We start from the raw sequence: 11,920 nt of genomic DNA on the forward strand, positions 1-11,920 counted from the left end.
CCCAAAGGGAGGGGGGGGGAAACCATGGAAATGACAGCAATTTCCTTTAAGATCCCTGACTTGGACGACCAGGACACGGATCACTCCCCCTCTCCATTCCCACCCAGACTATGCCCAAATTGGGGGTGTTCGTAGAGGAGGCTGCCTCCCTCTCCCATCTTAACAACTTTAAGACTTGGAGGGGTGCACCTTGAGGGGCGGCGTTGTCAATTTAGAAACATCTCAGCCCGTTTGGGGCCGAAAGAGAATGCGATAGAGAAAGTTCCGGGCGGGGGGCGGGGGGCGGGAGAGGAAAGGCGTGGGGAGGGGGCAGGGAGAGGCGGGGCGGGGTGGCGCGGCCTCCTGGGCAGAGCCCCACGTCCGCTCAGTCGCTGTCGCTCTTGTCCACCAGCACGGCGTCCGACTCCTCGGTGATCTCCAGGAGCGTGTGCACGTCGGGGCTGCTCCCGCGCAGCAGGTCGGCCGCCTCGCCGCGCTCCGCGCCTCCCTCGTCGTCATCGGCACCCACCTCCACCATCTCGGTGGCCTTCAGCACCTCCACCTCGCCCTCGCGGATCTTCTTGACGTGGAAGGTGAAGGGCGGCACCTTGTACACCGCCGTCTTGGAGCGCGCGTAGACCACGTGGTCGGGCGTGAAGGACTTGCGCAGCTTGTCTCGCGAGGTCTTGAGCTTCTCGCGTCTCTCGGCGGGGACGAGGCGCGTGCCCAGCTTGTTCATGCGCTTCTCCAGCGTGTGCCGCGTCTTCTCCAGGTTCTCCTTGGTCTTGAGGCGGGTCTTCTCCAGGTTTTCGCGGGTGCGCACCTTGGTCTTCTCCATCTTCTCCTTGGAGAAGGCCTTCTTGAAGTCGTCCACGCGCCGCAGGCCGCTGCGCTTGATGCGCTCGGCGCGCGACTCCTCGATGACCTCCTCCACCTCCACCGCCTCGTCGGAGGACAGCTCGAGCGCCGCCGCGTCCTCCTCGGGCCGCTCGCCTTCGCCCAGCTCGTCGCCCTCCTTCTCGGGCAGCGCCTCCGCTTCTTTCAGCGACTTGCTGATGCTCACCTTGGCGGGCAGTTTCACTTCATCCTAAAAGGAGAGCGGAGCGGAGAGGTGAGGGGCAGAGCGGAGGGTTGGGCAGGGACGTGGGGGACACTGGACGAACCGGAGGCAGGGTGGGGGTGCTCCTGTGGAGTGCCTGGTAGCTGTGAAATCGGCCTGACTCCTTCGTCGGTGTAACCCCAGAGCCTCGACCCTGAGCTGGACACACTGTGTCGGTGTCCAGTAAAATGTGTTGAATGAATGTTAACTATGCAGACAGGGTGAGGAGGGAACCGAGCTTCCGATCAGAGATTGGCTTGTAGTGTAATTGCGCTGGGGCTGATTATCTCTGCAGCCCTCCAACCCTGTCCTATGCCCTACATCCCCCCACCTTATAGGAAAACCACTCCTTACCAATTGCGTCCCAGGGAACACAACTTTTAACTTTGGGAATGGGCAGAGCGCCCTCTGGCGCACGGAGTCCCACACTGCTCTAGCCAAGCCAAAACGCAAAGGGGTTTGGGACGCGGTTGAGGGGTGGAGGTAAGAGGGGGTGAGTTCACAGCCAGTGTCAGGTGACCCCCAGGTAGGGTAGCTTGAAGGCAAGATAAAGGGAGTGCGTTTCCCAGGCCTCAGATAATTTCAGAACCAGTTGTAGGGAAGGAGAGCTGTGCTGCGCTCATGCTCCCCACCCTTGACCTCCACATACTGATTTGCTCCAGCAGTGGTCATTCCCCCCTTCCCCCGCCCCCCCATTGTAGAAATTGAAGGAGGAAAGAGGAGGAAGCTGGCTGGCTGGCAGCCAAGAGCATGTTTTCTCCCCAACATGGACATTAATGGTTCTGACTTCCCAGCCTTAGAATGGAAGGGAAGCATTACTTTTTCCATTCTTGTTTCTTTTTCCCCCAGACTGGAGCTCAAGGAGACAGGAATAGGGTAGTGGTCCCAGATTCCTTGAGATCTGGAGTTCAGAGCCAGTTCTTCCCTCTTCCCCTGGGAGTACCTAGCACCAACACTGTTTTCCATTCTGGGAAGATTTTCCAAGGTCTTGACTCTGGGCCAACATTTCAGAATCCCAGGATCATCCCCCTCAAGAAGGTAGGGGAGGCTGATTATAGAAAGGGAAAGAGGGCACAACCCAGAACATAAACATAAACCCAGATCTCTTTGGCCCAGACTCCTTTTAGGGACTTCAGATGAAGGAATGAGAGACAGTCGTTTTGCAAAGGGTTTTCTGAAGATTGTTTCCCAGAATTGTAAGGAAATCCCATCTGAGAAAAATGAGGCAACATGAGTTGACCCCTCTCATAACACACACACACACACGCCACTTGGTATCTCAGAGCCACCTGCTACAGAAATTCCTTCCCCAGCCCCCAACCTCTTTCCTCTTCCCTCCCATCCACATCCCCGCCAGAGTTTCCTGGTTTACACTGAAAACTAGGAACACCCCCTCCCAACTTCCTTCCCTCCCTGTCAATAGCATTAGCAAGGACAAAGACAGAAAGCTAGCTCCACCTCTTCTCCCAAACTGGGCACAGCAGTGCTGGGCATCAAGCCACCTCAAGCTCTCATTACTCAACTACACCTCCCAGCAGGCAAGGTGATCTGGGCTCAGGGCATGCTGGGACTTGTAGTCTCCACCTGCCATAGCTGGCTTGGTATAGTCATTCTGTCCATCCCTCTGCCTCTTATCATTCACAGAGGCATTGAAGGGTGTTTTCCTTGATCTCAGTATAAGGGTGTCCCAACCTGTCTTAACATTCCTTCTCATTTGCAGTTGTACCCTTTGGGTGTCCTCTTTACAGTCACGTCTCTCTGCCTGCTATTTGAGTCCTCTCTTTTACACACCATTCTACGACTCTCCATGATCGAAACTCCGGGCTACCTCTTCATCCCTCTCCACCCAGCATTTACCTGCAGCTCCACTATCAAAAACATTTCAGCTCTGATCTCTCCTTCACAAGCCTGTCTAAAACCCCACACACGCTCCACCAAAGGGTAGTGGAGAACCCCGCCTTTCACTAAGCTCAGACAATGTGGATGGGGTAGGGAAGGATTAGGGTGATGGGCGGGGAATAATCAGGAAACAGTCCCAGCTGCTGGAAAACAAATCAACATTGTTTCCCTGCCCCACTCCTAGCATCCCTGATACCCCCCTCCCACACCCACTCCTGTCCCTCCCCACCCCCTAAAGGCTGAGCTGACTGGTTTTCCTGGCCTCTGGCTTCCTAGATTAAAGGTGTTTGCCAGCTGAACTTGGAAGTGAACAGGGCTAGGGACAGCGTTGCAGGCTTCTTGTAGCCAATTCCATCTTCCTTGTTTCTGATGAAAAGTCTCAAATATAACATCAGGGAGTATTCCCAGTGAAAGGAGGTTTATTCTTGGATTTGGAGGTGTCTCCCCCAGTCCAGAAACGTATGTGGGAATATAATAACCCCATTCATTGTAGGTCTCCTCCAGAGTGATGGTTTACACCGGAGGAGCTGCCTTCTTGGTGGAACGTCCCTGGGGTGGGGGAAGAAACAACTCAACCTAAGTCCCTGGACAGTGTCCAGTAGACTGGCTCTGGAAAGGGTATACCACCATGACTTCAGCTTTTCTCCTCCATTAATGGATTTTCTCTTTTCTCCCCCTTTCCAAGCCAGGTTTCCCCTATGACTCACAGCCTTGGAGTGCTGTCTTGGGCCCACCCAGCCTGCCTGTTGCTACAACAACTACCAACACAATTCCAAAGCACCTCCCCTCACCCTGGGCCACACACTGGCCAGGCATCCTTGTCCCACCCCTACTTCCCTGGCAGAGCTCCTTCACCAAAGGAAGGGCCTCAGGCAGGGGGGGAGGTCTCTGTGTGTTCTGTTTTCACGTTTTTATTAAACAAAACCACCACTCCCAACAGGATTGGTTTCCAGAGTTACCTTTAATGACCAGGTCTGAGCAAAAGCATGCATAGATCCCTTTGCCCCCCACCAAGCACACATAGCTCTCCAACCCAGGAAGGCACCAGTCCAGGGTGAGTTTCAGGAGCCCCAGGGAGGCTCCCCGCCCCTTCTACTCCTCTCCCCAACCCTGCTGTATAAACTGAAGATCCTCTGGCTTAGGAAGAAGACTGTAATATGATTACAATTTAATCGAGCACCTATTATGTGCCTGATCCAGGCATTCACATTTGTCAGGGAAAAGGGGACAATGTCATATGGATATAAGTAGGAGCCTTTCTTTTTTCTTTCTTTCTTAAAAAAAATTTTTTTTTTTTAAGTAAGCTTTACACTCAGCGTGGGGCTTGAACTCACAACCCCAAAATCAAGAGTCACATCCTCTACTGACTGAGCCAGCCAAGCGCCCCAGGAGCCTTTCTTAGCTTAGAGCTCTGTCCCCAACTTCTGCCCAGGAATGGCCAGAGAAGACGACTTTGGAGAGTTAATTCAGAGACCTAGGATCTGCTCAGAGACTAAGTTAGAAGAGGGTACTAGACTTGGGGAGAGGTGGAAGAGAGGGAAAGTTGTAAAAACTCAGGATCATTACTTTAGATTGCTGAGACAAGGGGTGAGAGAAACCAAAGGCAAAGGGTCCTTTCTGTTAGAGCAGGATTCTCAACAGGGGTAATATTGCCCCCAAGAGGGTGGAAATGGATTATTGAGGGGAGGGGGGATTTTAGTGCAATAGTTTGTAGTGCTCAGAGTCCCAGTGCATACACAGATACATAGCATATCTGTAGTATTAAGATTTCGTGGAGGAGGAGACTGGGGGAAAAGAACGTCTAAAAAGACTCCTTAGAAGGATGGTTATGGGAGGAAAAAAAAGAAGAAGAAAGAAAGAAAAAGTTGAGGAAACACTCTTGTGCTATAGGGAAGCCAAAGGATCCAAGCCAGAGGCAGCTAAAATGCCCCTCCATCCGGTCTCTCGGAGTTGGCAGCTTTTGGGTGCCCCGCCCAAGGCAGGATCTGGCAAACATAAGGGATCCCTTTGCAAAACATTTTCTAAAAAAAAATGGAAAAAATCAGTGTAAATGTTTTCCTCAGCTACAGGGAGGGGGTGGACAGGGCACAGAACAGATCCCAGGCCTGGGCCTCATGAGGGCCCTCTCCAGAGAAGCTTTGAGCCAAGCTGGCCTGTCCCAGAGGAGGAGTCAGAAGGGGAGTGGGAAGGAGAATCAGATGCCATGGCACAGTTTCATGCAATTTCATGCAGGGCAACACTGGATGCAGCACAAGGATGGTGTTTGGAGTGTCTGCTATTAAGACAGAAACCAAGAGGTAGGGGAGGGCCCCGTCCCTTCACCTCCCACCCCACTGCACACAACACATTCCCCTGAACTCTGCATAATGCGAGAGCGTTTTCACAATGCCCGCCACCCACCCATGCTTGGAAGAGGCCTGCCATCCGGACACTGACCACTGCTAGGCAGTGAGCTGATGGTGGACTGGAGTGACCCCCCATGCCCACATCACCCCGGAGACCCTAAGTGCCCCCACCGGCTGCTGGCTCCTCTGGGGTGGGCAGAGGCACAGGCTCTGGGTAATAGGGTAGTGTCCTAGGCGTCTGGTCAAAGGGTGGGAGTTCAGGCACTGTCTCAGGCTTCAGGTCAAAGGGCTCAGTCTCAGGCAGAAGGTCAAAAGGCACGATCTTGGGTGTGGCCGGGTCAGAGGGTGCTTTCAGCTTCTTCTTGGGCTAAGATGAGGAAAAGGGGTTTAAATGGGGCTTGAGATGGGTGCGGATGGGGTTGAGAGAAAGAGGCCTTAGTGGGCATGCGGAGTTGGAGCTAGTGAGTAGGGGGAGGGGAGTACAACATGTATTAGGATGGAAAGGAACCACATTTTAAATGCTTCATCACAAGGGCCCTGGGGTTGAAAGTGGGACACACTCAAGCCCATGATTAATAAACACAATTTAAACAGACGCCTCTCTCCCTCCCTCTAGAATCTTCCCCAGTCCCATCCTTGGCCTCCTACCTTCTATCCCTACCCAGCTGTGGTCTTAGGATGATGTTATTGAAGGCTGGCGTGAGGGGGTAAGAGGCTGCTGGGGGTGGAAAAGGAGTCCTCTAAGAGGCCAGTTATTGACTCTAGCTGTGGAGGCTCTGATGAGTGAAAAAGAAGGCGAGTAGGGGAACAACTCCACTGTCTCCAGAGTCCTATGCTGCTGATCCCAGTTCTTGTTATTCCCCTGGGGCAGGGTGGGCACTGGGTGCCACCCCGGATAAGGAAAGGGAGGGGCTTGGAAGAGGGATGTTCTGGCTATTTCCCTTTGGCCACATCCCCACCTCTTGCCTCCCTTGCCACCCCTCCCCCTCCCCACGCCTGGGATATCAAAGCCTAAAATGCACAGAGAAATCAGGAAAAAAACCAAGCTATTTTTATGACAGGTGGGAACCTTTGTAGGTCCTACATCCTGGGGACCTAGTGTTAGCGCCTATTCTCCCTTCTGAGGGGCTGAGCTGCCACTCTTGCTTTGGACCATCAGAAGTCAGGGAGAGGGACAGTTAGGGGCATCACCAGACTCCAGTGACAGGGTAGGGGCCTACAGCCACAAAAACACAAAGCAGCAGATGCCAGCCCACCCTGTGGAGTACAAGGAGAAGGGGCAAGTGACAGGGAGGCCAAGGAGAAAGCCAGCTTGGTCCTGTCATAACTAGATGCAGAGTCCATGCCAGGGGACACCCCCATACTGGCCAGGGAGCTCCACACCTTGTCCTCTGCACCCCTCCCCTCCCACTGTCATTGGGTCACTGTCATTGGTCATTGCCTCTACTTCGGCACCATGAGGCTGAGCAGCTAATGGCCACCAACCTTAGCCACTCTTAGCCAGTATTGCATATGTGTGCACATGTGGGTCTACACACACACACAGTAGCCTGAGTGCCAGAACCCTGCAGCTATCTCCCTTACAGAATGAAGGAGCCAGAACTAATCCTCTGTTGGAATAACCTGCACCCTGACTTCTGCTGCAGAGCCCAGGAATGGAAGGAGGAATTGGGGAATAGAGAATATAGCAGAATAAGGGGTACACTTGGATTCTTGCCCCCGCTTTGACCCTCACTAACTTCAGCGACAGTAGGCAAGTGACTTCCCCTCTCTGGGCCTCCACTTCCCCAGCTACAAAATGAAAGAGCAGAAATTGATGATCTCTGAAGTATCTTCCAGCTTAAAAGTCTGTAATGACAGAATAATGAAATATTCACAATAGTATGGTTCAATAAAATGGAACAAACCACCCCTCATCTCTGAGGTAGGTTGCCTAGCAACAGTATCCTCTCATTTCTATCAGTTGCTTACTCTGTGCCATTGCATCCCTTTTTGATTTTGACCTTTACAATAGTCACATTTTACTTACTAAAAAAAAAAAAAAAAAAAAAAAAAAGAGAGAAAGAAAAGAAAGGGAAAAAAACAGAGGGAGGAGAATTATTTTCCTTTGGTCTTAGGAATGCTTCCCAAAATACCCTCCTGCTTTGGAGCCAGTGACCAGGAAAAACTCCGCTTTTTTGAGGAAGGATGTGGTAAGCACTCTTTCCGTGGCCACTAGGCTTAGAGGGATGAGAGGGACAAGAGCCCCACATTGGAATATTTGGGGACAAAGCTTATGAGTTCTTCTGGATCGAGGGAGCCCTGATTTGCTTCAAGTCCAGGAAGAAGCTAGAATTTAGGTTAGGATTTGGGAGGAAAAGCCAACAAGCCCTCATTCCAGCCTTGGTGCCCTCGTCTTTAAAGCCCATGAGCCTTTAATCCCTTAAGTGCTTCCTGGTTCTATCCTCAAGTCCTTGGAGTAGGTCTGATGGGTCCATGTGTAGGTCACTGTCCCATCAAAACTGCTCCAGAAAATTTCTTTCCATTTTAGCCCCCTTTTCTGTGCTCTAAACACTAATAGTATCCAAATCATTGTCAGGAAGAGTTGGTTCTTTAATGATCACTACCCCTCCTGTTTGTGGTGTGCCCACAATCTGCCTGATCTTCCCAGCAGTTAGTTCTCAGTCCGCTGACCCCTAGCCACTGGTAGAATTTGCTCTTTGCATTCACTGGCTGTTGCCTAGCCAGGTGTCACCTGATAGGAAGGGATGCCAAACTGCTAGTTTTTTAGGGAGATAGGGAAATGCCAGAGGACAGTAATGACTCAGAAGTGGGTTCAGGGTGGAGGCTCTGATATCCTGGGATGGAGGGTGCTGAATTTCATGGTGGCGGGGTGGGGGGATCAAACATAAACTTAACCTATGAACTCATTGCGCCTAGCAGTTCCTTGAATATGGGGTGAAGCCACATAAGTCATTCCTTTCTTTATCCCCCAGAAAGAAAATATAGGCGGCCAGATGACCTGATCCCACAGCGGGGGCCTTCTCCCTCCTTTCATTCTCCCCTCCACCCTGCCCCCAGTGCCACATCATCACCTCCTACATCTGCAGTGGGGAATACAGCATCCCCTCCCCTGTCGCCACTCTGGAGAACTCACACTCTCCCAGGCCTTTCTCCAAGCCTCTGATGCTTGGCCACCCAAGCATCCTACCCCTCAGCCTGACTACCATAAATGCCGCCGCCCCCAGTCTTCCCTATTAGGTCTGCCAAGGCGCAAAGCTATTTTTACCTCATTCTCTTCCCAGGCATCCAGACTCAGGGAGGAGCAGCCTGTGCTTTTCCTTTAGCAGCACAGTACCCTACACCCTCACCCCTACCTGGGACATCTGCTCTGCAGCTCAGGGAAGTGCTGTTTCAGGGAAGCCCCACCCCTGTTGCTGGAATCTTTTCCTTACCTCTGAGCTCCTCTCCAGGTTGGAACCATGTTATTTCTTAGTTATCTCTCCTGTGGTTTGGGGGCTTAGGTCCCCGGCTTGTGCCATTCTTTCTACCTCAGCCTTCTGCCTCCCACTGGCCCTGGTTTAGTTCAGATGCAGTCAAAGCCACCCTGTGATTAGACCCCCTTCCCCCACCCCCACAGACACAAGGTGTATAGAACCCTGCCAGCTGCTAAAGGGAGTCATGACGATGCCACTGGCCCCTGCACAGGAGTTTTTCTCCTCAGTACCCGCCCTTCTCTCAGCATCTCAACCTTTGACAGTTTTACCTCAAGGCCAAGAACTTTTCCAGGTTCTGCGGTCTGGGATATTTAGAGTGAGGAGGGTAACCTATCCAAGCCCTTCGTGGCAACTTTCTAGCACACAAGGCTCTGGAGAAAAGAGCTGGCTGGCTGTCCCGGACCCCTGGGTGTTCTTTCCTTAGTTCCCCCCCCCCCCCCCCCCAGTGCTAATCCGATCTCTTTTAAGAATCTTTCACACACACATTCCTTGGAGCAGTTAGAGTAAGTGGAAACAGCTCTAGACAAACATTTTCTACGAGATGGTGCTATATTGGGGGAGGGGGGCTCACTTCTTGAGCCACTTGGGAGGAGTCCCTGGGCATTGGAAGGAGGGGGAGTACCACTTCTGTCTCTGTCCCAACACCACCTCCTCAGGTGCCAGTTCGCCGTTCTCCCTGTGTCTACTGGTCTCAAACACTGCATCTCTCTTAGCTCCTCCTAGAGAGACCAAGGCAAGGACCTCACTGAATCCCAGAGGTTTACTCAGAACCTGGCTGACCAGGCCCTGGTGCAGTCAGTGAAACCACAGATCCCTGACAGGTTTTCTCTCCTAGGGGGTGTGGGAAATCTAGCCTTCCTTTTCCTTACATTCCTTCTGTAGGGAGAGGAAGGGGCAGAGGGAGCATAGACTAACCCCTTCACCCCCTTGGTCTCACCTCCTTGGGGTGGGAACAGCAACCAGGCCTGCAGGAAGCAGAGCAGGCGACACTGGGCACATTCCCACCCCACCAAAGATCACCAAGCCCTTAGCTCAGACCCACTTCTAATGGGATCGGGGAGAGATAAGCGGAGAGGACCAGCAACACTGAAATTTCCAGGTTTATTTGGGGTTATGATTTAAAAAAAAACAAAAAAAAAAACCATTTTTAACAGGGCGGGAGAAACCAGGAGAGGTGCATAGGAAGCAACAAGCGGCCTGGGCGGGGCCTGGGGCGCGCCAGCCTCCTCCCGCAAGTCTGCCCGCTGCTAGGCGGTCAGGGAGGCAAGCGGGGTGATTCTCCGCGCCTAGATTGCGGGACCGGCCGGGGCCCTCTTGCACTTCTCACAACGCACCCCGCTCCCCCTCCCCTCGCGCCTGCTTCCATCCGGCAAAGGGTTCGGGCGCGCTGCCAGCATCCTCAAGGTCCTGAAAGTGCCGGGAGGGCCAGGAGCAGATCGCAGCGAGGGGACGCGGCGGTAGCCGAGGCCCACGCGAGGGCGCGGGGTCCGGGGGCGTGTGCTGGCGGTCGCGTCCCTCGCCTGGCGCAGCCCCCGCCGGTGCGTGCCTGAGCCCTGAATCACCCGCTATATCGGGCGAACAGCGCCGGAGGCCCCAAACCCGGGCCGCGCCGCCAGTGTCCGTTTACAGCGGGCCCACCGGCCGCCAGGGACCCCTGGCTTTTCCCAAAACCTCCGCCAAGTAGGTAGACTTGACAGAGCCGAGCTGGGAGCGGTCTGTGATGGGGAGCGTCCCCGAGTCCAGCCCCCTAACTAGGTTGCGAGTTTGTCACCCGAAGGAGGGGGTTAGGTGATCAGGCACGGGGTGCACAGCGCGCCCCTCCGCGCCCCACAGAAATCCGCCACCCACCCCACCCCTCTCTAGCGGCGCTCGCCGGAAGGAGGGTGGGTCCTCCGGGCCAGGCCAGGCTGGCGGGAGCTCAGCACCGCGGGCAGGTCCCCCCACCCCAAGCCCTGGAGACGCTGGGCCGGGCGCGGTCCTTCCCGCCAGCTCACCTGGTAGATCATGACTTTAAAGTTGCGGCGCCGAAGCAGCTCCGCCTCGTTGACCTCCAGCTTCTTGATCTGGCCTGCCTGGCGCTCCAGGCTGCCGCGCACGGTCTTCACGTTGACGCTGACCTTGCGCACCTTCTCCAGCAACTTGCTCACGGTGTTGCTGGTGGTGGCGTGTGCCTTGCCCAGCTTGCTCAACTCGCCCTGGATGCTCTGCACGGCGCCCTCCATCTCCGCCTGCCGTTCCTCCAACTGGGCTTGGGTCAGCTGGATCTGGTCGACGGCGCCAATGATTTTGTCCAGAAGGCTCAGCACCAGCACGCCGTTCACCTGGTCTGACTTGATCAGCTCCTCGGAGCCGGCCCCTGACGGCTCCTCCGCCGCTGGCGCCCCCGTAGGGGAGGACCCCGGGTCCCCGACTTCGGGGTACCCGGGAAGCGGCTGCTCGATGATATGGAGCTGGGTGTCCTCCATGACTACCCGGAGCCGTGCGGGGCCGGCCGGGTGGAGCTGGAGCTGGAGCCCGAGCCCAGGAGAGGAAGAAGAGCGGGAGGGGGAAAAGCGAGAAAGAGCGGAGAGCCGAGGAAACTCGAGCCACGTCCGTGCGCACCGGGACGGTGGCCAGAACTGTGGGGCGGGGAATCGGTGAGCTCCCGGGCTCCCGGGCCAAACCCCGGAATCTCGTCGCCCATTGGCTGGCCCCACCCCAGAAAGGGAGGGACCGGGGCAGAAGGGGAGACCGATGGTGGGGAAGGGGGGCGACCGAGGGGGACCCAAGAGCCGAGCGCCCCACCCTTCCCAGGATGGTTGGAATAGTTGGAGCGGAGACTAGGGCCTCGGCTGCCAGCGGAGGCCGCGCAGCGGGACTGGGGCGGAGGAATGTGAGCTGGAAAGGGAAACAGGTCCTAGAGTGGGCCTCTCCTTTTCCCTCCCGCTTTTTTTTTTTTTTTTTTTTTTTTTTGCTTACCCACAAACCCACCTCAGCCTTTGAAGTTCTAGAGCGGGGAGTCAAATAGAACTTGAGATCCTAAAATCGTGTGGAGAATATCGTATTTGCCTGTGCACAGTTTTTGAGAGGGAAAAAAATCCATGGCTTTCACAGTATTTTCCAAGGTGCCAATACCTCCCCCA

General features: G+C 54.6%; 1 protein-coding gene across 1 annotated transcript; it reads right to left on the minus strand.

Annotated features, from left to right (window-relative positions):
* Nucleotides 1–295: 295 nt before the first annotated feature.
* CAVIN1 (caveolae associated protein 1) lies at nucleotides 296–11,428 on the minus strand. Its single transcript, XM_042966969.1, has 2 exons — nucleotides 10,793–11,428; nucleotides 296–1,066 (listed from the first exon to the last, which is right to left on the minus strand). Exons 1-2 carry the CDS (start codon nucleotides 11,261–11,263, stop codon nucleotides 365–367), a joined length of 1,173 nt encoding a protein of 390 aa, XP_042822903.1. The 5' UTR covers nucleotides 11,264–11,428; the 3' UTR covers nucleotides 296–364.
* Between the last annotated feature and the right edge of the window lie 492 nt (nucleotides 11,429–11,920).

This window comes from Panthera tigris, chromosome E1 (genome assembly GCF_018350195.1).
Source record: "Panthera tigris isolate Pti1 chromosome E1, P.tigris_Pti1_mat1.1, whole genome shotgun sequence".
In the NCBI taxonomy this organism is placed as follows: Eukaryota; Metazoa; Chordata; class Mammalia; order Carnivora; family Felidae; genus Panthera; species Panthera tigris.

Bases quoted from the DNA above. Each gene is read 5' to 3' on its own strand.
- CAVIN1 (XM_042966969.1), bottom strand. From the start codon at position 11,263: ATGGAGGACACCCAGCTCCATATCATCGAGCAGCCGCTTCCCGGGTAC. The intron at 1,067-10,792 runs GTGAGCTGGCGG...CTCTCCTTTTAG, and splicing joins TTAAAGTCATGATCTACCAG to GATGAAGTGAAACTGCCCGC.